A 26,965-nucleotide genomic window follows, 5' to 3' on the forward strand; every position below is an offset into this window, starting at 1 on the left:
TGGCAATTCAGCAGTCTGATGGCCTGAGGAATGTCACTGGCTCAGAACCGTCTGATTCTGCATTTTATTTAGAACAGACTGGGGGCTGGTTGAGATGAATATGTCACTTTCCTCTTTGACCTGCTTTTAATGGAGCTTGGTGCATAGGGGCTTGATTTCAATAGCAGAGCAGATAACGTAAAATGTTTGCACATGAACTGCAAGAAATACATTTATGATGAATTTCGCCAAGCAAGTAAGGGCTAGGACAGAGTCTAGGCAGACGTTATTATTAATTGACTCTTACATAATAATTATTTACTATCATTTACTATTACTCTTCAATATCATTGGATATCAATTCTGGCAATTAATTTCTGCTTTGAATATAATTTCACATACAAATAAGCTGCTATAACCATATATATTTGTACATTACATTTGAAATATTCAAAAAATGGACACTGTTTTCCAAACTTGATTTTCAAATATTTTAATTCATGGTATAACTCTTCAATTTTGGTCTTGGCTATATAACAAATATGATAATGTAGCAATAATCAAACCTCTTATCAAGAAACCCGATCTTGACCTCTTTGAGCTGTCAGACTATAGACTGATTTGAGATCTTCCATTTATATCTAAAGCTTTGCAGGAAGCAGCGTGATGGGTGGGTGTCCCCTAATTGTCCACACTGAAGGGAATGGTCCTACAGGGCATATCTTCGTCTGTCTGTGTCTTGCTCACTTTCTTACAAGGCTGCATTGTGTGACTGTGTGTCTGACAAATGTGAGAAAAAAACTGGAGCAGCATGTGAAGATGTGTTCAAATGTGTTTACATCTGAATGTTTGAAATAAAACTACCACCTTAGCACAGTTTTGCTTAGGGCACCAGAGAGGTCAAGACTGGATCTGGCAGGTGAGATGAGGGAATGATGACTGAGTGGCTGGGCAGAACTCGTTACTGATTGTATATTGTTATTTATATCTGTATATTGAATCTAATAGTTAAAGCATCATTTGGTCCCTCCAAACCTTTATGTAAAAGGAGTTACTTTTAGTTAAAAGGAGCCAGCTATAAAATATATTAGAATAGTATGTAATCCAAATGCAGATATTGGCCATTGGAACTTAGAGTAATCAATATTAAGTTAAAATTACCCAATTTCAGTTAAACCTAGAATATATTTTCTTAAGAATTCTATTAACAGTATAAAATAGCTACTGAAATTCATGAACAAATAAATTAACAATTTATTTCATTTTGTCATAGAACACATTACCTTTTATTTTAGACAATGCCAGCCAATAGCATTCTAGTCTCTCCCACTGAGTATACCAAATACATGACCCTAAGAGGTGCTACTTCATCTTTCTCATTGCAAATTCTTGACATAAAGATGCACTGGAGCTGGATACTTAAGCTTTAAAAGTGTAAACACTATTAGTACAGTCCTTGAATCATTAGCTTACCTGTGAAGTCCTGTAGCTTCCATTTTCTCTACCATAAAAAAGATCTTTGGTTGAAGAGCTATTAAATTGTAAAACTACCCATAGCCGAATCAGCCATTTAGCTTAATGAATGGAAGGACAGTAAATTCGTTAGAAAAAAAAATTGTTGTGAAATTTATTCTGAACCTTTAGTGAGTTCTAAGGTGTAGTTTTAGATGTTTTAAGGATTTTATGTTACATTTTTCAAGATATATACCATATTTTGTTTTGAAATGCTCCGCACGCATGATTCATATGAAATAGCAGTTTTATATTATTCAGTGTGTAGAATAAAAATTTGAATGAGGCCAAGAATTAGGCCATTGCAATTTAAATCCACACGATGGTGTTTGTTACCAATTTTATGAGTTAGTTGATTAAGTGCTAATGTATATAGCAAATCAATGGGAATGCTATAAATGTATGTTGTATTTAATTTATATAGTTTTATACATTTACATATTGCAATATGAAACTAGAATTTTGTAAATTGTACATTCTTCTAACGATGCATAAAGTGTTGTGTAAGTACTTGATTGAGAATTCAAAAATTACAAAAATTTATTTGAAACGAACGCACAATCTACTACCTATTTAAAATACAGGTCAGGTTTTATTGGACCCAGGAAACACCTGTGCATTTGGATGATCTTGATTGTCTCCAGTAAGGAGTGGCAAGCAAACAGAACCACAGAACTTCACAATTGCACGCAGAAGATCGTACATGTATCAGAACCAACAAGTAATACTCCCCTGGTATTTCACTAGAGGAACTGAGCTGAAAGGATTCACATTGGGACACACACACACACACACACCCAGCCATATATCATTTTCTTTATAGTTCTCATTTTATTTATTTATCCATTTATTTTAAACTTCTTTTTTGTTTAATTCTCTGTCCTTATAATCTGGCTCTCTGCTACCAATTTATTAAGTTCTCCTATCTCCTGCTTGAACCTAGTCCTGGTCCACAGGAAAACAAAAACAATAAGAGTCATACATTGTTACCTAAATTGCGACGTGGGTGGCACAGAGGAAGCGAGAGGTGAGGTTATGGGTGAGTACTCCTTTATTTTCCATGCTAATTTTAAAATCCAAAAGCAATATTGAAAAGAGGAAAAACTAACAAAGAGCTCCCAGTAGCTTTGTGCCGTGGTCCGCTAATGTGCAGCGCTATTCTCCGGGACCTATGGGTTTAAATAGTAGTGAAAAAAAATCAGGAACAGGTGAACACAATTAATAGATTGGTGATTGGGAGCAGGGCAGGTAGTTATGTGGTGTAATCCTGAGTAGGAGTGGGTGTGTCCCTCCTGCTGGATGACCGGCGAACCGTGACATAAATATCCCCTGTTACAAGTAGATCAGAGACATTTATTGTCATTCAACAGCACACAAGAGTACAGAAAAAAATGAAAAAGAGTCTACTCTGGATCTGTAGTGCCGTGGACATAAATAATAAGTATTCTGTAAATAGTATAATATATCCAGATTTAAATAAGAATAACAAAAGCTATTAAAGAAAGCAAACAATTTAAATTTAAGTAAACAGAAGTTAACAAAAGAGATAAAGTTAGAATACAATGAGATATTAATACTTAAAACAGTAGCTGAGCAAAGTGATGTGTAGAGTTGATGAGCATTTCAAATTACAGATGTAAACATATTCTAATTAATGTGCAAATACAGCATGGAATGGACAATACAGCACAGTAGTAGTAATGGATCAGGTTTTGGTGGTGGCAAGACAGATGGCCTGTGGATAAAAACTTCCTGAGTCTGATAATGTGTGTTTTAAAGCCTGTTTTCTTAAATTCTAGGGTTAGGGTTTCAATTACAGATACAACTGAACCAATCATAAAAATAACTGTCAGGAAGGAACATACGCTAAACCATTTGACAGTCATACATTTAATTTAATCTGCGGGAATATGTATTTATTAATCCTACAAACAGCAAGCTTCAAATGAGAAATACACATTTTTCATCTAAGCAATTGCCAGCATCTTTAGAATATGGAATGAAACTCTTTTTTTCTAAAACAAAAGAGACTGCCAACAGCTCTGAAAAACTTTCATTCCAATACCACTGTTAGCTCTCTTAAAATGTTTTGTTTTTCTTCATTTATAGGGTTATGGTTAGGATTGCAATTACAGATATGATTGAACCAATCATAAAAATAACATTGTCAGGAAAGAACATACCCCAAACTACCGACCTGTCTTTAAGGAGCAGACAGCAAGCTTCAAATAAGAAACTGTTCATTTCTCATCTAATCAATTTCTCGCATTTTTAAAATGTAGAATGAAATAGATTTTTTTTTAAAACGAAAGGCACTGGCAACAACTGCTTACAAACTTTAATTCTTACTCTTTCCTCTCTAAAAGCGTTTTCCCTAGTTCTAGGGTTAGGGTTATGTATGCAATTACAGGCACAACTAAACAAATGATAAAAATGACGTTGTGAGAGAGGAACATACCCCAAACCATTTGAAAGGCATGCATTTATTTTTGTCTGTGGTAACACACATTTTCAGATCACCTACACAAAGTTAGGCCTACCTAACTTAGGGGCAGACATCAAGCTTTGAAAGAAAACACAAATATTTCAGAGAAAAGAAAGAGTCAGCATGTTTATTATGAAGACTGAAACATTCAATTTCTGTGAGAATAAAAGCCAGTTGCAATGAATGCATGAATATGTTCATTCTCATATCACTCACATTTATCACATAAAGCCTGTTTTCATCAATTCTATGGTTGATGACAGACATGCCTTTTGACAGACATGCATTTAATTTAATCTTTGGGGACATAAGCATTTCCCGACCTTATACATAAAGTTGGGCTGTGTTTAAGTGGCAGACAACAAGCACTGAAAAACCCCCAGAGCAAAGCAATAATCTGCACATTTATTATGTAGACTGAAATATTCACTTTTTGTGACAATGAAAGCCATTGACAACAAAGGCATGAATATGTTCATTCTCATATCACCCACGTGGATCCCTTAATGCTGCAAATCCATATCCCTGACTGGAGCAGGGTACACAGTCCATGACCAGGAGGAGAATGGTCCTTTATTGTACTGCAGGCCTTCTTTCTGGTACCTTTTGGCATAGATGTCCCCATGTTCAGAAGACAAGTATATTTTTCTGCAGGATATTTTTATTACTCTTGAAAAGCTTTCCTGCCCATTGCGGCATAGCTGACATACTACGCTGTGATACAGTGGGTCAGGGTGCGCCCCACAGCACTTCTGTAGAGGAGGATAATGGCTGCACTCACCCCAGCTCTCTTCAGCTTCTTAGGAAAGTAACATCTTTGATGGGCATTTTGTATGATGGCAGATGTGTTTAGTGACCAGGCAAGGTTCTGAGATTCTCCGGCTGTGCTGTTCAGACTGAGAGGACTGTAATTGTGTGTTTTCCTAAAGTCAACCACCAGTCCTCCAGTGATCAAATCTCATCTCTGTAGGCCACCTCCTCTTCAGCATACTTAACAAGCTGGAGATGGTGTGTTTGGCTGAATGGTCAAGTGTGAATAGTCGAAAGTAGTCAAAAGGTTGGGGAAGCACAACCTGTCCTCTGTGACCACTGAGTCTCTGTTTTTCAGCTAATTGATTCATTCATTTTCAACTAATTGATTAATTAATGTGGTTGTTCTATTGTTTTTATTGTATTTTAGCTCTTTACTGTATTTCTGTTTTGCAATATCCTCAATAGAATTTTTTGGAATGCATTTAACATGCTAAGAACATGCCATTTTACTTTATATGTGAAGGTTAATTGGACTAGTGACTACTTACTAATTATTTGGAGATTTCTTGTACATCACTTGCCATGTATTTCTATCTGATTTTCTTTCTGATATGAAATCTGACTGACTGTTTAAATGTAGAGTGTATAAAGATAGCTGACACTAGCTGACACCTAAAAAACACCATACATTAAGTTGTAATTAACATACTACGTTACTCCTCTGTTTTGGGGGATAGTTCCACTCGCCTTTGATTTTTGAGATGAACTGTGGGCCTATTGTATACTTTAACACCACTCTCACTCCCTCCGACTCCCTCCGTCTCTCTCTCTCTCTCTCTCTCTCTCTCTCTCTCTCTCTCTGCATGTCCCATTGTCCTGGTATCCCGCGGAGATTGGGTAGAATCCGAGGTAACGGAGGAATGATCTCTTATTCGCTCGCTCACGCGAAGAAACAGACAAAGAGCAGCAGCTGGGTCGCCTCTGTTTCCTCGTGCGCATCAGAAGCGTTATTTGAGAAATATCGTTTTCAGCGTAATGCTTGTGATGAAGACAACATTGCAGACTTTGAAATCCGATATTTAGAACGAAAGTAATTTATTTGTCTTGTCTAAATGAATACCCGTCTAGTTTAAACTAATTTCGGACCGTAAAAGTCACCCCCAGGCTTTATTAACGGCACCGGTGAAGATGCTTCTCTGTCTCGGAGCGTTAGCCTTCCTCGCAGCGTTGTGGGTCTCCGTGACTGCTGGTAGGAGCTGCGCCGAGTCGCGGCAGGTTTACGGGGAGCGGGGATACAGTCTGAGCACTGCCCCACTCATTCAAATCTCTGGTAAGCTTTATTCAGAAAACTCTGTTATCACACACACACAACCTTCACAAAACAAAATAATTTGCTAACATTTTTAAAATGTGTACTATATTATTCAAAGATTATTCTGAAATTTTGTCTGGAATACCTATTATTAGTCAATTGAACAAACAAACAAAAAATGCAATCAAAATCTGTTTCTTCGAAAGACTTAGTGCTGTCACCACTTCGTAGGTAACCTGGTGTATTTGTATCCGTTATGCTACTATCAGGATGCTACTTAACAAAGAACCTCGCCCACAATTAGCTGCGCAATTAGGCTATGTCTGTCTACCTGCTTTTCAGCAAAACCGTCTTTTTGTGTGTCTGTGGTTGCTACTCTGGGAAGTAATTTAATAAGACATGGGCACCCAACCCTCCTGTGTTTCTTATTTAATCTACTTTCACAAACACTTTTGCCAAGAGGTTTCATATGTGCGTGCGTGCGTGCCTGCTTCTGTGTATGGGGGGTGGGGGGTGTAGTGAAAGGTCTCGCTATTGGTCTAGTGCGTAATGTAGTGAAAGGTCTCGCTACGGGTCTAGTGCGTAATGTAGTGAAAGGTCTCGCTACTGGTCTAGTGCGTAATGTAGTGAAAGGTCTCGCTACTGGTCTAGTGCGCAATGTAGTGAAAGGTCTCGCTACTGGTCTAGTGCGTAATGTAGTGAAAGGTCTCGCTACTGGTCCAGTGCGTAATGTAGTGAAAGGTCTCGCTACTGGTCTAGTGCGCAATGTAGTGAAAGGTCTCGCTACTGGTCTAGTGTGTAATGTAGTGAAAGGTCTCGCTACTGGTCTAGTGCGCAATGTAGTGAAAGGTCTCGCTACTGGTCTAGTGCGTAATGTAGTGAAAGGTCTCGCTACTGGTCTAGTGCGTAATGTAGTGAAAGGTCTCGCTACTGGTCTAGTGCGTAATGTAGTGAAAGGTCTCGCTACTGGTCTAGTGCGTAATGTAGTGAAAGGTCTCGCTACTGGTCTAGTGCGTAATGTAGTGAAAGGTCTCGCTACTGGTCTAGTGCGGAATGTAGTGAAAGGTCTCGCTACTGGTCTAGTGCGTAATGTAGTGAAAGGTCTCGCTACTGGTCTAGTGCGTAATGTAGTGAAAGGTCTCGCTACTGGTCTAGTGCGTAATGTAGTGAAAGGTCTTGCTAATGCCAGCAGATGGTGGAGTGTTTAGTATTGGAAAAGGAGAAGAGAACAAAAGAGGGAGCTGAAGGTGTGAATAGAATTTGTCACTGAAAAGCTCTGCATAAAGAATTGTGTGTGTATGTGTGTGTGTGTGAATCAATGCACACATGCTCTCTCAATTTCTTGGTTAGCATTGTTTTGTGTATGTTTTTAGACATTTCAATGTGTAAACATTTCATGTAGTTTGATTTGTATATTGAGAGGTTTAATTTATTTCATTTTTAATATATTAAGATGTCTTTATTATATGAACGCATCAGGATCAAAATGACCCACAAAATCATCACTGTATACAATATATATACAATGTACAATACAGTATATATATACAATGTATACATGTTTTACAGAGCTTCTAGAACACATCAGTGTAACCATGTACAGAGGTTAACTGGTATTTCAAATAACTCCAAAGTAGAAACAGGTCATGTTCACCCATAATATAATATTTGCATTAAATTATAAAGAGTGATTTGACACGTTTTACACAATTTGATACTGGACATACTGTTTTCAGCTAATTCAAGTTATTTTCTTTGGATAATTTCAGTACACTAATGGTGGCTTGTAGCTGAATCAACTAAGGAAAGTATTTCTAATCCCAGCTGAAGTTGATCAATACTAGAAGAACTGATCAGTTTCCCAAAGACTGAAGAGTTTTATTGTCATGCTCAGTTTGTGGGTTTAGGTGTGTGTGTGTGTGTGCGTTTGTGTGCGTGTCTGTGCATATATGTGTGTGTGTGTGTGTGTGCGTGTGTGTGTGTGTGTGTGTGTGTGTGTGTGTGTGTACCAGGTAAACCTAATAAAACACACATGCCTAAAACATACTGTAGTCTGTAACTTTACACTTATAAAATACACACAAAATGCATATACACTAAAATAGGTAGGCTATTCTGAAAATACCTAAATGTTAAACTATGATGACAAAAAAGCACTGTAGCTTCATACTTTAGCTGGCACACTTCTTACTTATGCAAAGGAACTAGCTCTTTAATTGGTTGGTGGTTAATATGTATGCGTTGTGATTGGTAGGGGAGCACTTACGACTCTGTCCTCGGGACTACACCTGCTGCACCAGCCTGATGGAGGAGACACTAGCACACCAGAGTGAGGCTGACTTCCTGTCTGCTATTGAGGACACAAGTCAATTCCTGCAGACAGGCTTCACTCAAAGACGCCACAAGTTTGATGGTGAGTAGGAGAGTGAGTTCTCTGCTCATACCACATATCCAAATAAAGTTTTTTTAATTTTTTTATTTAACTTGACCAATTTTAACTCAAAGTTATAGAATATTGATTTATAGTAGCTGTCTTCTTCAAAACCACCAATCAACAATGATAAAGTCAAGTAGTCACATTTTTTCTCTTTACGTTCACATTACAAGCCACATCGTTCAATTCCGATTTTTTGCTCAGGTTGGCTTTGCCTATCTTGTTGGTTCACATTCATAATTGGAAGTGACCTAAATCTGTTTGTAATGGCAATGCATCTGTTCTCAGAAATCGCATGCATGTGCACAAGTTTTTGCACAAGTCACCTACCTCACCACCAAAAAAAACCATCACATCTGTGAAATGTCTCCTGGTATTAAAATTCAATTCTGCATTTTGAGCATTCTGCTCTGGAGGACAGTTCATTAGTTACACATGATCAGGTCAACAGAGCTAGATTTTCCTTTTTTCGCAGCGACTGTTGCCTCTGTTGTTGCTCCCCTCCATTGTTGTTTTGATAACAATAGCAATAAGCACATGGTTATAGACAAAAAGCCACATAAATTCGGATCCGCCTGTTCTCTTTCAAGGATGGCAGTGAATCTGCAAAAGTGACTCAAATTTAATTTGAAAGGATCAGATTTGTGTGCTCACACTGCCCTGACAAAATTAGATTTGTGACACATTAAGGCAAAAAAATTGGATTTGAGTCAGGTTGGTAATGTGAACGTAGCCCAAGTGTGTGAAACAGGCACTGCTTTTCAAAAGTCATGAAGATCCTGGAGCACTGCTTAATTCTGCCTCTGTGACTGTGGCATTAGTGTCTATTGGTCAGCACATTGCTTACATCAATACCCATCTCATTGATTATACCTACAGTGAAAAACGAAGTCCTCTCTCTAGTTCCACACTGTTTACTCCCCTCAAAATTTGAGGTCTCTTAAAGTAAGCTTGCAGTAAAGTAATGCTTGCTAGTTTTAAAGTCGCAGTGTTGATGTGCATGACTCTTTTGTCACATGTGGCTTGCCATCTTCTCTGTGATAACAGAGTTTTTCCAGGAGCTGATAGACGTGGCAGAGAAGGAAATGAATCTGATGTTCACTAAGACATATGGCCATCTATATATGCAGAATGCAAACCTCTTCAAACAGTTATTCACAGAGCTGCGACGCTACTACTCAGGTTGGAGTGTTTGTGTATGTGTGTGTTTGTGTATTGACCATTCTTAAGTCTGCTGAAGAAGTACGAGTCAATAAAGGCCAAAAGAGATGGTGTGGTGTTGGACTGCTAGGGTAATCTATAATCTGATTTTTTTCACATTTGTACATTTTAATATTCAGTAATATCAGAAATGTGTGGATATACTTACAACTCACTGCTCAAAGTATGCCAGCTTATTAGGTCCAGCTATATGTCATTACCTAATAAAGTGGCCACTGAGTGCATGTGTAAGGGGCACGTGTGTGCTTGTAAGGCCTATTATGCCTGTAGAGAATGTGTCTGAGGCAGAGGTATTCAAAGTGTGGTGTGCAACACTTAGTGGAGCATGAATTAATTGCCCATGGAGGGGGTTGGCAGGAGAGAAATGAGAGAAAATTGCAAAAAAAATTTAAACTGTTTTATTTTTCATTATGTTTATTTTAGTTCAGGAGTGCCCCAAGTTCTCAAAACACTGACAAGGGTGCCCCCAAAAGAGCAAGTTTGGTCTAGGGGTGGAGCTTCATGTGTGTGTGCCTGTGTGCGTGTCATGAGAGGACATCAATGTTTGTCTGCATGCAGGTAGTCGTGTGAGTATAGCAGAGGTGCTGTCTGATTTCTGGGAGGCTCTGGTGGAGAGGGTATTTTCCCTGGTGAATCCACACTATCAGTTCAGTCAGGAGTACCTGGAGTGTGTGAGTAAACATGGGGAGCAGCTACAGCCATTTGGAGACCTGCCAAGAAAACTCCACACACAGGTAACGTCAACATATTCACACATCCTATCAGATCTACATGCAGGTAATGTGAACATATTCATACATCATATCAGATCTACATGCAGGTAATGTGAACATATTCATACATCATATCAGATCTACATGCAGGTAATGTGAATATATTCATACATCATATCAGATCTACATGCAGGTAATGTGAATATATTCACAAATCCTGTCGCCATATCTATATACAGGTTGACTTGAGAGGCCAAAACAGACTAAACTACTCATGTGAATAAGATACTCATTCTGTGGCCTCATACATTGGTGAAAGAATACATCTAGCTAAACTGTGCAGTATAACTAATGTGTCTACTAATCATTTTATTTCTCTCTGTCTCGCTTTATGTTCAGTTGACTCGTGCCTTTATTGCTGCAAGGGCTTTGGTTCAAGGGCTGGCCATAGGCCGTGACCTCATTAACAAAGCAGTCAAGGTGAGTGGGTCTGTGTGTTATTAAAATGTGAGTGTTTGCTTCTCACTTGCAACATCACCCTAACCCAAAGTGTGTGAATTCTGACCTTTGATCACACAGGGGAAGGACAATGCAGCTGATAGTTATTGAGAGTCTCCGGATAACTCATACTAATCAAAGCAGAAGAGATTATATATATATATATATATATATATATATATATATATATATATATATATAATCTCTTCTGCTTTGATTAGTATGAGTATATATATATAATATTCTAAAAAATGAATATGATTAATTTGAGCTATTGAATATGCTCAGCGTATATACCCATAGTCAGTTAGCTTTTTATTACAACCAAATTTGATGTGTCTTCCTGAGCAGAACGGAAAACCACTTAAAACATATTATTGTATTTTCATGACCAACAGGATTTTTGACTAGAGGTCCCATGCACACCAAGTGTGATGAACTTCCCTACTGTTCTGAAGGAAATTTGCACCATGTGAGTTTTGAACAGGAGTAGGAGAAATAATGAACTTATAATGAGCCAGAAGGCAAGAATGGGTCTGCCCATTGTGAAGACAGGGTTGTGATGAATTTTAGGTGTTCATTGAATAGCTTAAACAAAACAATAGATTCAAAGCTTTTCTGAATGCCAGAAAGTTTGTCAATCTCTGTAACCTGGACCAAAAATACAGAACATACGTGAGAATGTGCGTTTCTGGACAGTAGTTTTGGAATAATAATACAATAAATAATTTATGTAAAATGAAATTAATAAAATCAAGAAGTAACTTTAGCCGATGTAATTTCTAGAAAGTTTATGAAAGAATGGAGAAAGAATTGAGAATGGAGGAAATGACTGTATGATGGGAAATGGAAGTATAAACAAAAATAAGTAGGGCAAAATCATTTTGCTATCTATGATCAAAAGAAGAGGTAGTAAGAGGGCTTTACAATGGATATTGTATTATAAAAGGGAAAGAAGTGAAATGCATAAAGAAGATTTTAACAGAGTGCATACTAGGAGTGTACACATTCAGCCTTGTACACATTTACTTAATGTGAAATAGGCCACTTTTATTTTGTATGGATTTCACTAAAACCTTGATCCTGGTTATGTAGCCATTTATTTTCCTTGTGTGATTTTTTTCAGTTTTCTGCTTTACAAACAGATTGGCATTTACAGTTTTTTGCAGTTTCCAAAACCCAGTTTGTGAAACAATGCCTCTTTTTGTCAGAACTTAACACAGACCAAGCAAAGCCACACACACATGTCTCACACCTTTGGAAAAAGCAAATACCTCATCCAAAACTCTATCTACTCTTGCCAAAATGTTTTTTGCATCCAAACACTACACACAGATATCAAATGGACAGCTTTTTCTACATGACAACCACACAATGATGTGATAATCGGAAAACACTACTAGCTTGTGTTTTTTTTCAGTGAGTTTTTTTCAGTGTGTAGGGCACAGCAGTCTGCTATAATGGTCTGTCATAGTAGTTAGACACATGTATTTCCACAAATATAGAGACTAATTATACATATTCAGTAACATGTACACCATAAAATAAAACACAATTACAAGGGGATTTTTTTGTTGTTGTTGCAGGAACAGTACTGCAACACACATGCTGAATCTACTATAATACACAGATATCGAAAATCAAAACTGATAAAATAGGCTTGTAAGTCTGACATAAAAAAATTAGGGTGCATCTTGTCTCCTATTTGGGTCTGGCCACAAGATATCATGGACATCACTGGCATTGTTCTCTCTGTCCAGACATCGGGGGAAGTAACGTCTGTGTCATATCCACCCCTGGCATGGTCCCTCATCAATGTCAATACAAGCTTCCTCCATTGCCTGGAGAAGGGGTATGGGCTGGTGGGGTTGGCGATCGCAGATGTTCCATCTCCATAGATCTTCGTCCTCCGTAAACCTTCCACCCCCGTATTGAAAAGATCGCCTCAATAGGATTTAGGAATGGCGTATATGGTGAAAAGTGAAGCACAAATCGGGGTGGTAGAAACTTATGTTGTCCCAGACGACAACTAACCTGGACTGCTGGACAGGTCCACCCCCCTGAATAAGTATATTGTGTAGTGTGTCAAGGAAGGTGATGATATGGGCAGTGTTGTAGGGAGCAAGAGTGATATGATGATAAATGACACCATTCTGGCTAATGGCTGAGTACATTCTGATGTTGTCAACACGCTGTGCAGGGATACTGATGGTGGCATGGTGTCCTTTGATGTTCCTTCCAGTGTGCCCTGTTTTGGCAGCTTCATCATTGCAAAGGAACTTGTGTTTCACTACAGCAACATCTAGCTCCATCACTCTCTGAAACCAATCATTACAGTATTATATTACAGTATGAAATAGGTATAAAGAAGTCAATATTGTGTGGCACAGGACACTGGAACACAGTACGAGTGAGAGAATCACATAGCATACTTGTACATATTTACAGGGCAGTCTTGCTGAAACAGTACCTGGTATAGCTGCTTGTCTTTTCAGGAAGTGGCAAGTGCAGATAAAGTCAGTGAATGGAGCTTGAACATGACATTGTCAGTAATGAGGTGCTGCTGTAGTTGTCATAAGCATATACTATTGTCTGCTCTGACCATGTTTACAATGGTCTCTTCCTACTCTGGGTTGAACAGCTATCTTCTCCCTCCAGCAAGTGGTAGTCTAGCAGTTCTGCAAAACATGATGTGAATGGTTTTTCAGAATTAAATGAAATGTTACTTTAGGTTACTGTAACTACTGATATGATACTACACACAATTGTGGTTTACACAATTCAGTTCTGCGAGTTCAGTAGCATGGTATAGAAAATAGGTCTACTTATTCTCATTTGGAAATGTCTGGAAGATGCAGCTCAGATTAGGCTGGACCTTCTGCCCAGCCCCCAAAAAAACTCAGCCCACGGTTGACCACATGGTCAACCAAAGTGGTCCAGATCTCATCTCTATTGGTTATTCCTCCTCTCCCTCATCTTCTTTATAGGGCTCAGGCTTTGATTTGATCTAAAGATTTGTAAAAAATAATCCAGCAGTGTTTTCACCTGTGAGGACTGGGTTTGGGTAATTGGTAAATGGCATTTACATGGAAGTGTTTTCCAAAAAAATACAGAGTTTTCAGTTTTGAATGATGTGTCTAATGTAGGGAACTGGGTTTTGCAAAAAGTGTGTTTTAGAATTGCTAAATGGGTGTAAGGCAGAGAATGTGTTTATGGTTTAGCATACCAGGTCAATAGATAGGCTTCATGAGTTAGTGGTTTCCAAAATTGTACTACAAGTACCAGTTTTTGGGTCTTAGAAACTGCAAAAAAGTCACATAACCTTGCAACAGTGGTCATCAAATATTTTAGGCCAGTTACTTCCCCTTATCAAGTATCAAATATATCCAAGTACTACTGACAAGGTACTGCAGAAAATTTCAAGGCAACTGTTTCAAAACTGTCTGCATTGGCTAGCTGGCTAGCTTTTGCTTACATATCATATCAGGGAGCCTACAGTACTATCTAACAGCTAAACAGAGAAGTTTACCCATGCCCAAAGTCCAATTTCCCATGCTTTACACAATGCCATTGCACCTGATTATCATAACATCTCTAACATTCACAGTTTAGCAATACAATATCAACCATTGCTTTCCAATCCTTATGTGCTTGACCAGTTGATTCCTCTGGGGTAGGCATGCACACCTGTGTTACCACAGTCTTGTCAGCATTCTTTCATTTATGATTCTATGTATTTGGACTCATTTTTGTGTTTGGAGAAAAATTTAAAGTTTTCTGTCTGTGTGTTTGTCTTTTGCCTCTTTCCCTGCCCATACTCTTCTTTCTTCTAGCTGAGCATCAGCTCTGAGTGTGTTGGTGCGCTGATGCGGCAGTGGTATTGTCCACTGTGTCGTGGAATGCCTGGCCTCAAATCCTGCCATTCACTCTGCCTCAATGTAATGAAGGGCTGCCTTGCCAATCAGGCAGACTTAGACTCGGAATGGAACAATTTTATTGGTGAGCAACAAAAAGGGGAGGGGTTAGCATTAGGGAATTTCCTGATCCATGTAAAATGCTCCGAATTATTCTCCAAATAAAGTTTGAAGTTAAAAGTTCAAAAGCAGAATTTTCTGGATGATCTGTACATTCCCTCACTAGTGAAACTTCAGAGAAAAAACACCGCTTATCATTTGCATTCATGACTGCACCACCCACAGCCACTGTTTGTTTGCTGTTTGCTTGTCACTGATTGCTGTAGATCTAATTTCACCAATTTAGACTCTACAAAATGTGATTTCCCAACTTTTACATGACCTCCTTTTGATCTAATTTTGTATTAACCCCAAAATATTTTTAGTATTTACATCCATCCTGTACTAATATGAAGATTTAGATTAAACAAGCCACACTTAGATCCCAACCATCAAGTTGACTGTCTCCCTGTGCCAGGGGCTGTCTTGTGTTTCCATGTATATGTACCTCTCACACACACACACACACACACACACACACACACACACACACACACACACACACACACACACACACACACACACACACACACACACACACACACACCATTTGTTCACACCATTTCTCCCTCACACTTTCTCACACAGACATACATTGTTCCCTTCATGTTCATACTACCCTCCTTCATGCATTGCCCTGGCCACACACACAATGTTCCCCCCTCATACCATGTTTAACAGTTAACAGTTTTAATTCTTCTAAAGCTAAGTAATAATGGTCAACTCAAGTGCTTGAAACATCATAAAATATCATATATTTCCCTCTTTCTGTCACTTACTTGCTCACCAATGTTCTTCACTCAGACTCCCTAATTTCTCTGGCTGAGAGGTTGGCAGGGCCATTTAACATGGAACTGGCTGTTGACTCTGTTGCTGTGAAAGTATCTGAGGCTATCATGCACATGCAGGAGAACAGCATCACTATTTCCACCAAGGCAAGACATGCACACACACACACACACACACACCCGCGCGCGTGAATTGCTTGGCAAACTCAAACCACTAACCTGGGCAACAATTCGTTTTCTGCCTTTCTGCCATATTAATTCGTTTTTGTTTTTAAAGCACTTTTTATAAAGTGAGTTACAGATATCGGATATCAGATATCATGTACTGTTCATAAATGTAAAATGTAAAAATGTAAATGTAAATTGGCACATTATCTGTATTTCTCACTGGATAGTGCAGTTTTATGATGTGCAGATGTATGCAGATGTATTTTTTCCATTGTGTGATTTTTATAATGATAGTGATTTTATAATGATTTTATAATTATAGTGATAGGTTATAATGATGAAATTAATTGTTTTAGGATACCTATGTAATATTATTAACATATGTTGCCTGTAATCAAGAAAAACTTGTTTACATTTACATTACGTTGTTTACATTTGTATGCATGCTTTCTGCAGGTCTTTCAGGGCTGTGGAAACCCTCGTCCAGCACCTGGCAGAAACAAACGCTCACCTAGAGAACGAGAGAAAAAAAGAGAGAATGAAAGAGAGAGAGAGAAAGGCAGCAGGAAGCCATTCAGAACATACAGCTCAGAGGAGAAGCCAACTACTGCTGCAGGAACAAATTTGGACAGGCTGGTAAGAAAGAAAGGCAAAGTGAGAGAATTAATAGATTAATGTCTCAAGGCAAACTTTTTGCCACCTAGTTTAGATTTAGTATAAGCCATTGAAAGGCAGGAGAGCTTGCGATTCTTGTTTTTATTTTCAGAAGCTGTGAAAAAGTAGTTTTCTGTAGACAATGCAATGAATGTAAATGAAATGGATAGAAACCAGTGTAATAGCTGATAAATTAATTTAGGTTGATGCAGAATGAGTAAATAGGCTTTATACATTTTTTTGTATAAAGCTTTATAAAAATAAGTTCTTTTGGATGGTTTCCTTTGCTAATATTGCTGTGTACCTTTTTAATAGTTTGCATACATAAATGTTAATTTTAAGTTCCAAATAGAGGAGAATAATAAGCTCTATACTTTTTTATTGTTTGCATTCATGTTCAAATCCTATTATCAATGCTAAACTGATGATGGCCTCCAAAGTTATCTCTGAATGTGCTTCAATTAAGTTCAATCCACTGAGAACTGACTACATGTGCTGTAATTCTGATTGTGCTTTAAATGGATAACTCAAAACCGATTTTGATTAGGTTAGGTTAGAGTTCAAGGTTAAGTTTATGTTTTGCTAACCTTTTGGAGTAACCCTCCAGTTTGTAGCATGTTGCTCAAACACATCAGCAACTTTCTTCTTTTATGCTATTACTCAAAGATATGGCTCCCAGTCATCCTCTAGTGGCAGGAGTAAACCATTCCACATAACCACATAAGAAAATAAACTATAGAAGCTGAGTAGGCATGGGTTGTGGTTCCAAGCCAAAAAATTGAACCAACAGAAGTGAAAGGAAAAAATATACATTTCTTTCAGTGAGTAATTAATAGCTCCTACGCCTACACAGCTGTGAGCTTGTTCTGTGTTTCAAAGTGCACTCTCTAGAGCTGAGGAGTCACAGGTGTGATGCCTGATTTTTACTTATTTAAGCTATACATATTAGCTTAATATAAAGTGGATACAGTCACTTCAGTCTTTTTTTCACTATACCAGAAGTTGATACCAGAACTGTTCTAAGGTTTTACTGTAAGACTGTTATTGTATGACCTGTGTCCAGGTGTTATTGTATGAGCTGTGTCCAGGTGTTATTGTGTGACCCTTTTCCAGGTGTTATTGTATGACCTGTGTCCAGGTGTTATTGTATGACCCGTGTCCAGGTGTTATTGTGTGACCTTTGTCCAGGTGCTGGAGCTGAAAGAGCATCTGAGACCTATGAGGGGATTCTGGGTTTCATTGCCACATACCATATGTAATGATGACAAGATGGCTGCTGACGTCACCAATGAAGACCGCTGCTGGAATGGTCAGACTCGTGGGAGGTGTGTGTGTGTGTGTGTGTGTATGTATGTGTGTGTGTGGATTTTGAGGAAGAATAAATAGACTCTAAACCAGCATTGAGGAAGAATGTAGAGTGGTAGAATATAGCATTTAACATTCTACAGCTGTAGAACAATAGTTAGAAATGTGGAATAGAAATGAAGTATGAAGTATTCTACACATTGAATACAAATGTATGGTATAATGTGTTTTATACAATTAATAGGTTCTCTTTTTAACATAATACAGAGGTTTAAACCTAATAGCCTGAATTTAGCATTTGCTTTTCAGGGTAGCCATTTTAGGCTAGATATTAATGATAAGGTAACAGACAGCAGGTGAAAGAGAGAGAGAGATTTCAGGTATCTTAAAAGTAAGTGATTATACCAAAGTGGAAAGAAACCCTCATAGAAACCTTTACTTTCCTTACAGCTAATCCCAGAAGCAAAAATGAATGAATGAATGAATGAATACACTCTAGCTGACATTATGTTTATTTTATTATTTTTCATGTTTACCATTTTTAAGCATATACTGTATGAGTCTTTAGGAACTTAAGTGTTCCTTACTATAACTTTAAATGCTGTTGAAGCACCCATAGATATCTGTTATAATTGGAAAAGATACACAAATGAATACACAAATGAAATGAGACAAAAGGATGTTAACCTTAAAAAGCAAGGCAATGGTTGATTTATAGCATCATGATAGCTTCGCACTTGAGAATACCTGTGTCCACAATGAAGTGAGTATTTAAGAAGCTTCAAACACCTGGACCTGGGAGATACTTGCTTTGTAGAGCATGAGATATATTTCTCCATACTTTTGTGAAGGATGATTCTCTGAAAGAGGATGACTTGATAGCATCCTGAGGACGCCAATCTTTGAGCCTATTAATAGGTGCCCTCTCCATACTAGCAAAAAAAGGCTTGCCAGAATAAAACTTCCATTGTTGTGAAACTATAAACATGTGTTCCTGGAGTTTGCTAAACATCATAAGAATATTGATTGGAATCAGATTATGTGGTTAAATTAGACAAAATAGAGCTTCCTGACATCAGGTAATAGATGGACTTGGTCTGAGAAGAGGGAAGGTCAGTGAAGAAAAAAAAAGTAAACTAACCCTCCACTGTGAAGTGTGAAGGTGCATCTGCAATTGAGGTCTGTTGAAGTTTAAAATGTTGAACTGGCCATGGTGTGTTACGACAGTTTGATGAGATTAAAAGCGTTTGTTGACTCTGATGTGGCACTGTTGTATGTACTGACTTTAATACAAAAACATGACTAATTTAAGAAAAATAGTCCCAATGTCTACTTAGACTGTGTCACCAAAGAGATTTTTTTCTGTTAAACTTGCTATTTGACACAAAATGCTAGAATTATTAACTTCCAGTATCATCCGCATTCCACTATCAGTGACTCTTTTTAAATGTATACATGTATGTATGAGTGTGTTTTCATTAGGTATCTGCCAGATGTTATGGGTGATGGATTGGTGAATCAGATTAATAACCCAGAGGTGGAAGTAGACATTGCTCGGCCCGATGTCAGAACACGGCAGCTTATTATGGAGCTCCGAGTTGCCATCAATCGCCTCAGACATGCACATAGTGGACAAGATGCTGAGTTCATGGATGGTGAGTCGTCTCTCCCCCCCCCCCCCCCCTTTTTTTTTTGAGTGTGATGTTCATTCGGCTTGTCCTTTTGGTGTGTGTGCGTGTGTGTGTGTGTATGTGTACAGTTGATGCAGAGGACAGCAGTGGATCTGGAGAAGGGAAGGACCGGTACAGCGATGATTGGCCTGGCTTGTATTCCTCTCCACTCCGCCCAAGCCATGCCCACAAACCACTTCGCCCCAATGACAGGAGTCCCAACAAGTGGAATCGTGCTATTGAACCAATCAGATCAGCTTTCCAGAGAGATCCTCCTTCTTCTTCCTTACTCTCTCTCTCTTTTTTGCCCCTATCTCTTACCCTCCAGTGGAGATAGTGAGGTATTGCAGTTTGCTTTGAAATCAAGATCACTGAATTATGCTGAAACACTGTGGACTATGCAGAAGTCTTCATCTTCGAATAAAAACTTAAAGTCTGTGAGCACAAAAGCAAGTAGAGGTCAGAGAAACTCTAAAGAGGGTAAAGAGAGAATGAGAGGGAACCAGACAGAGTGGCAGAGAGAAAGATGGATTGAGGGAGGGATGAAATGATTAAAGGAGGCAGACATGGATAAACTCTATTCTTTCTACTATGTGTGATCACTAGCTGCAGGAAAAGTCTGTGGTTCAGTTTTGTAGGTGATAACTCATTGTGAATTTGAACATCCTTGTGCATTGATAATCTCACTACTTGTTTTTAATTATTTATTACTTAAGATTTATTTATTTTCATATTTATTTGTTTACTCTATTAGTGAATGTTTAATTTGCAAGTAAATGACTAGACTTATTTCAGTCTAGTCATGAAAAGAGGTTTTCATGTTGAGGTGTGCTAAAGCCAACTTGTAAATGTTTGTATTCACATCTAAATATAGGTGTGTGTGTGTGTGTGTGTGTGTGTGTGTGTGTGTGTGTGTGTGTGTGCGCGCGCATGTGTGCTTGTGTGTGTAAATGTGTGTTTGGGTTATGTTTTTTGGTATTTGGATTTGGATAGTGGTTCATCCATAGTTTTTATTACATTTTACATATAAATAAATTAACTGTGCTTTTTTTTTTTAATTCTCAAGTATCTCCATTTCCTGGAATGGTCCACTTTAAGTTTATGTTAGCAACATTAGTACTGCAGTAGACCATTAGTACTGCAGTAGTCAGTACTGCAGGGTTAGTACTGTAGAGTTAGTACTCTAGGTAGAGCAGTGAATTTTCTTACAGCTTCTTAAGGATGTGAAAGCATCTGCTTATTAATTTTGTTTTGAGAACAAAACAAAACAAAACCAGCGCCTGCTTAGTTTTATGATGAGCTTAAATGGGAGAGAAAGAGTGTTTAGTGTATACTCACTCTACCATTTAATCTTCAAAGAAATTAATGTTTTTAATGCCCAATATTGGATCAATAATCCCACTAACCCGGGATCACATTTGTAGTGTTTTAGCCAATTTAATAAAGGTCCTCTTGGAAAATATTGTCTGAATGAATATTCTTAAACTACTTGTGATATTCAAAAAGTAGACATTTACAACTGGCTGGAGCCGAGCCTGGAGACTCATGGAAGAGATTGGGAATGAAGGGAGCGCGTGGGATAATGAGGTTGCCGAGTCTGGGAAGAAGGAGAGTGGCTGAGAGGAGGTGGGGTAGGGAGACAGAAGAAGGGGAGGTGCTGGGATGAAGGGGGAAGATATAGGATTAAAGGGGGAGAGGCTGGGATGAAGAGGATAGTTATAGGGAAAAAGGTGGAGGGGCTGGGATGAAGGAGATAATTATAGGGATAAAGGGGGAGGGGTGGGGATGAAGAAGGTGGTTATAGGGATAAAGGGGAAGGGGCTGGGATGAAGGGGGTAGTTATATGATTAAAGGGGCTGTGGCTGGGATGAAGGGGGTAGTTATAGTAAGAGCTGTACTGTACAAGCAAATGGAATGCTACTTTCTTGTGTGATGGTTGGCTGGTCTCCCACCCAAAGGGACATGCCCACTCCGGTTTGGGTTCATAGCAAACACCTGCCTCACTCCATATCACCCACTTATTGATTCACTCACCTGTTCCTTGTTTTGTTTCTCATTATTCAAACCCACAGGTCCCTACAGACAGTGCTGCGCATTAGCAGACTAAACCCAAAGGTATTCAGATGGAGTACTACACTACGCTGTTCTTTCATATTTGTTTTCCTCTAGTCGTTTTTGCCATGGCGAATAAAGAGCTATATTCATCTGCCATGCCTCTTGTTCCCTGTATATCGTCAATGTCACATCTTATAGCATTCTTTGAAGCTTTTCCATAGCCCATTGGTGATAGAAGGGAGACAATATTTAAAATGGAAAGGAGGCAGCCCTGAGGCAGCATTGGCTTCTGGGCATCAGGCCAGGGATGCCAGAAAACTTCATCCAGTGAGCTGAGACCTGGTACAAATATAATGAGAGCAATTAGGCATCAGCATGAGAAGATCATGAGATATGTCAAGAAAGCACAGCAACTACTGACTAGAGGGGAGAATGTTTGGGATTCACCAATATCAAGTTCCATGAAGGAAGCACAAACCAAAACTAATCCAGGTCAAATACACAGAGATTCACAGGCATCATTTATGCTGGGGATGCAGGGGACATGGACATGGAGATGTACTTTGAAAATATTTTATAGAAGAGCTTGCGGCAGATATCTGTCCAAACAGTCTGTACAAATGGCACTAAGATCATATTTGGTCAGCACATGCCTCTAATATAAAATGTGACTGATGGCTATCATTGCACACGAGCTGAAAAAGTACAAAACCCCTGGAAAGTCATTAACATTTTCATCCAAATTCAGCCAAATTTTATTGTACATCAATAAGAGAAAACAATTATATTACAAGTATATTACCATAGCGCTGATACTTCTTGTATTATTCAATGTAGATATGCTTAAAAATAGTAAAAGAAAACATAACAGATAACAGATTGGTCAGGCAGGTGAGATTCATCACTAGGCAAAATGAGGAGTTAGGCAACATAAATGATGAGAAGGAAGGTTTTTAATTTTTTTGCTATACAGGCTGTGAAAAAAAAATGTGTTTGCTAGTGATGAACTGTAATGAACAACTGCGCTGAATGGTGTGGAAATGTGCGAATCACTCACAGGCAGAAAGTGACCTGATTCAGGAACAATAACTTAAAAAATATTTCAAAAATGACCCATAACTTGGCATTATTTACATGATTCTTCAAGCAGAAGTAGCTGTTTCTATTCTCAAATCTGCTGATTCACACCCTATTTTGCCAAACAAGCCATTATATAAAAGCTATTTAAGTGTCCTATTAAACATATGGGACACTTTTGACAAATTTAGAGAGGATGTGTGGTACAGATCTCAGGATTACATTTTTAAGGACTGAGATCAATATTGTCATTCCTGGGAGTCAGTCTTCCAGCTTCTGGTATCAGAACCTTATCACTACTGGAACAACCTTGTTTTAACCCTTCATGTTGATTGTAGTTTCTTGTTGACTTGGAAACAGAACATACAGTGCATTGCAGAGTGCCTCTGCTGACCCCTGTTCACTGCCAAGAACACTTCTCACAGCCTTTCTCTTGACACTTCTCTCAATAATGGGCTTCAGACCTGAGTCATGGAGCAATGGAAGAAGGTGGTCTGGTCTGATGAATGTGCTTTCTTTTACACTATGTTGAAGACCGGACATGTGTGTGCGTCAATAATCTCGGAAAGAGATGGCATTAGGATGCACTGTGGGAAGAAGGCAAGCTATCAGAGGCAGTGTGATGGCCTGGGCAAAGTTTTTGGGTTCTGGTATTCAAGTGTATGTTACTTTGACAATTACCACCTATCTAAAAACGTTCCTGGCAAAGGTATTCTGTAATGGCAGCGGCTTCTTTCAGCAGGATAATACACCACATTGCAAAAATTGTTGAAGAAAGATTTGAGGAACATGACAAAGAGTTCAAGATGCTGGCCTCCTTCAAAGTCCCAAGGTTTCAATCTGATTGAGCCATTCGAGCCTCTGGAAAAACAGGTCTTATCCATGGAGACCCTATCCTGTAACATACAGGACTTAAAGTCTTGGTGTCAGATTCTGCAGGACACCTTCAAGGGTCTTGTGGAATTTTGGTGGCATAAGGGGGACAATATTAGGCAGGTGATTTTAATGATATGGTTGATGGTATACTGTATATACTGTATATAATATGGAGTAACTGCAGTGTACTGTAGGTAAAGATAAAGAGGTAGTAAAAATAGCAGTGTAGTACAAAAATAAGCAATATCTCTTGGACAGAGGTCCTTTATCAGCTGTTCAAACAAAGTGCTACTTCCACCTCTTAGAACTTCAGGAGCATTTTGCTTGCACAGCTGAAAAAGACCTCTCTGAAACATCCTGTTTCTTTAGAAACCTTGTCTACTACACTGCAAGTTTTCCTCATGTTTGTGTAAAAATTGCAGGCTTGTCAGTATGATGAACTGTAATAAATAAGTGCATTGAATAATTTTGAAGTTCTTTCATCAACAGTCATGAAGTAACCTGATTGAAGATGTGTAATTAAAGGTTAACTTGAAAATAACCCCTAACTCTGGACACTATTAACATGATTCCCCAAGAAGAAGTTATAGTTTCAAAACAGCTGACAAACTCTAGGACATATTTTGCACAGAGGTTCAGTTACACATCAGTCACAAAGAATGCACAATAAAATTTAATGTGTTAGTTAGTGTGTAAGCAATTAAAGTTCATATTATGATACAAATTATGCTCTCAAAAGTGCAAAAGGATTTTTAAATATCTAACTAACTAACTAATGAATTAATTCATTAATTCATGAATTAAATTAATGAATGTTGTTCATTCATGTTGTCATGCCTGGGATCTGTGGGAGCTAGTTTTCCAGTTTAGGGGTTACAGCCACAAGAGGCACAAGTGTCACCACTGGGACAAATTGCTCTTAACCTTTCATATTTCCTCTTTCAGTCCCTGGTATTTCTCTAACTTCTCATATTCTTCTGAATGTTTCCATCAACAGGGATTGGTACATTTTTGTTTTTTTTTCTGAACCCTGGCTATGATCACTATGTCTCCAGTTGGATTTTCATGCTTCTAGCACAAATATATTTAATATGTTTGTGTATTTAATATTTAACCCACAATGAAATCCTAGAAATGTACCAAGTGTGTAACACCCATCTGAGTTCAACCTGTAAGCATGTTGCTACTTTTCCACATTGTGTATGATTAGATGCCTTATCTGACTTTTTTTTCACTTTCTTTGTTCACTTTCTACACCATCATCCCCCTACATTATTATCCTGTCATTCAGGATGACTGTCTGAATAAATGGAGTTAAAAATGTTAAAATTCCTCACTTGACCAATGACTTTTCCACATGTATTCTCTCCTTTGACATTCTCGACATGTCAGCTTCATTAGCATGGAACTGTTTCTTGCCTTTTGAGAAGTATGGGATATAAAGTTTGGCTCCATATACTGCAAGATGCTCTCTAATCAAAAAACCTTGGTCAGCCAAAAAAAATCATCCTTAGGCTCCAACAGTTCAAAGTATCCTGACTTTGTTGCTACTTCTTGTCAGATGTGCAGCCACCCCAACCGAGTGACAAAAAAGAAGTTACCCCAACTATGTGTAAACTATAGGAAGGTTACCACACAGGACACAAACTTTTTTTTCCGTTTATTTTGCCTGTTTGCAGTTATGCGGTAGAGCAACGATTCCTTTTTTGTTTTCTCCCTTTTTTGTCACAAAAATATGGCAGTGGGTTTACTACAGAAGAAAACAAAAGGACACAAAATTCAATAAAACAGATTCACCACCGTAATCATAATGTAAACAATATAAACCCACTAATACAAAATACAAAATAAATAAAAGAAACTCACATCTCAGACTTCACATGCATGGTTTGGAATCCCTATAAAATAAATATACATCTATTTAAATAAAAGTTATGTGTTTAGTTACACTTTATATAGTTTGAGTACTGTAACAAGTCAAAAGTACAAACACATTTTCAAGGCACACTATGATTTGCTACCTAAATGAGTTTCCTTAAACATGCTTAGCATTCCGCCTTACATCTCGAATCCATCCGTCAAACATTCAATTATCCAAATATGTTAATCAAATTTACCAGTATAAAAAATTATTGTTTGGATCGTTGTTGATATTACATCATCCATTCATAAAATAAAATATTTATCACAGGATTAATACTGATCACGCATTCATAGCCATTTTTCTCATCGCATGCTTTTATTTATTATTTAATTTTTTACACTGACAACTAAAATCATGCGAATGTAACCCTTAAATGTAACCCTTAAGGGGCAGTGACCCAAAAGAATGATAAAAGCCAGCTACCAAAAACTCTTAAATCTACACAAAGTGTACACAGATTTTTCTACCTAGGTACAATTTCCCCTGCAACCAGTTGGTGTCATCGATGACTGATTAATTACTGCTTACACCATTGCTTCTTGTAGTGCTTTCTGAAACAGTGCTGCACAAAGATTTGTTAAGACTTGGGAAATCATCTCTGTACTCACTGCAGCTGCATTACATGCAGACTTGGATTTGAATGGATCAAATTGATCGCTGCAGATGCTTGTGTGTTCCTCCTAATTCTAGGAGTTGGTGTACTACATGCCAACTCCGGCTCTGGAACAACGCTATCGGTGAGTTCGGGTTCATGGGTATCATTACTCAGTACCCTACTCATGTCATCCACTTCAACTTCAATACCTGCACTAGGCCTCTGAGTTGAATAAATCAAAACAAATCAACTTTAGTTATATAGCACTTTTTACAACAGATATTGTCATAAGGCAGGGTAATCTCATTTACCACTATGCCACTGTCAGCTGACTCTGACATCTGTTCCTGGGTCCTGGCCACAACGCAGTAAACTTCCCCACCTAGCTTGTGACTTAGGAACAGAAGCCTCACAAAGATGCAATTCTATCCTATGGACATTTTTAATTGGGCCTCCTTCTGAATCCTTGACTGTGGTACCCTGAATATCCACTACTCTGTAAACTATAGGGCTCCATGCATCCTGGATCTTGTTTCTGCTGGGAGGCCTATGGAATAAGTATACCATCTATCCCATTGCTATAGGAGGACAAAACATTTTCTCATTTTGCAGGCAGAGGCCCTACTCTCAAGGTTGCAATGAATGTTGTGCAGCTCACTGAATCTGCAAGAGAATGCTCCCTTAAGGTGGTAAGATACCTGACCTATAAGGATGCAACTATTGATTATTTCATGCCTGAAGTCTGATGATCCCAGTATGTTGCTGAGGAATTATGTTGGACCCTTGATTTTCTCTGCTGTCTTGAAGGAAGCATGTATCTATCTGTAGCTAAAAGCCATAAATGTAAATATAAACGCATGTATTTGGGAATGAAAGTGGGAATCATCCTATGAAAGCCTTTATCCTCCAACACAAATGCAGGCTCTGCAAACT

General features: G+C 38.3%; 1 protein-coding gene across 1 annotated transcript; it reads left to right on the forward strand.

The window, feature by feature from the left end:
- The first annotated feature begins 5,715 nt into the window (after positions 1 to 5,715).
- Positions 5,716 to 20,194, forward strand: gpc2 (glypican 2). The gene is made up of 11 exons (XM_027000374.2): positions 5,716 to 6,059; positions 8,296 to 8,454; positions 9,523 to 9,675; positions 10,273 to 10,430; positions 10,809 to 10,889; positions 14,741 to 14,906; positions 15,725 to 15,855; positions 16,333 to 16,512; positions 17,719 to 17,855; positions 19,318 to 19,490; positions 19,595 to 20,194. The coding sequence occupies exons 1-11, from the start codon at positions 5,918 to 5,920 to the stop codon at positions 19,840 to 19,842; spliced, it is 1,728 nt and encodes a 575-aa protein (XP_026856175.2). The 5' UTR covers positions 5,716 to 5,917; the 3' UTR covers positions 19,843 to 20,194.
- The last annotated feature ends 6,771 nt before the right edge of the window (positions 20,195 to 26,965 follow it).

The sequence above is a fragment of the Electrophorus electricus genome, chromosome 1 (genome assembly GCF_013358815.1).
Source record: "Electrophorus electricus isolate fEleEle1 chromosome 1, fEleEle1.pri, whole genome shotgun sequence".
Taxonomy (NCBI): Eukaryota; Metazoa; Chordata; class Actinopteri; order Gymnotiformes; family Gymnotidae; genus Electrophorus; species Electrophorus electricus.

Excerpts from the sequence above, each read along its gene's own strand:
- gpc2 (XM_027000374.2), top strand. The coding sequence starts at position 5,918 with ATGCTTCTCTGTCTCGGAGCGTTAGCCTTCCTCGCAGCGTTGTGGGTC. Across the intron at positions 10,890-14,740 it reads TCATTAACAAAGCAGTCAAG|CTGAGCATCAGCTCTGAGTG; the intron begins GTGAGTGGGTCT and ends TCTTTCTTCTAG. Across the intron at positions 19,491-19,594 it reads AGATGCTGAGTTCATGGATG|TTGATGCAGAGGACAGCAGT; the intron begins GTGAGTCGTCTC and ends GTATGTGTACAG.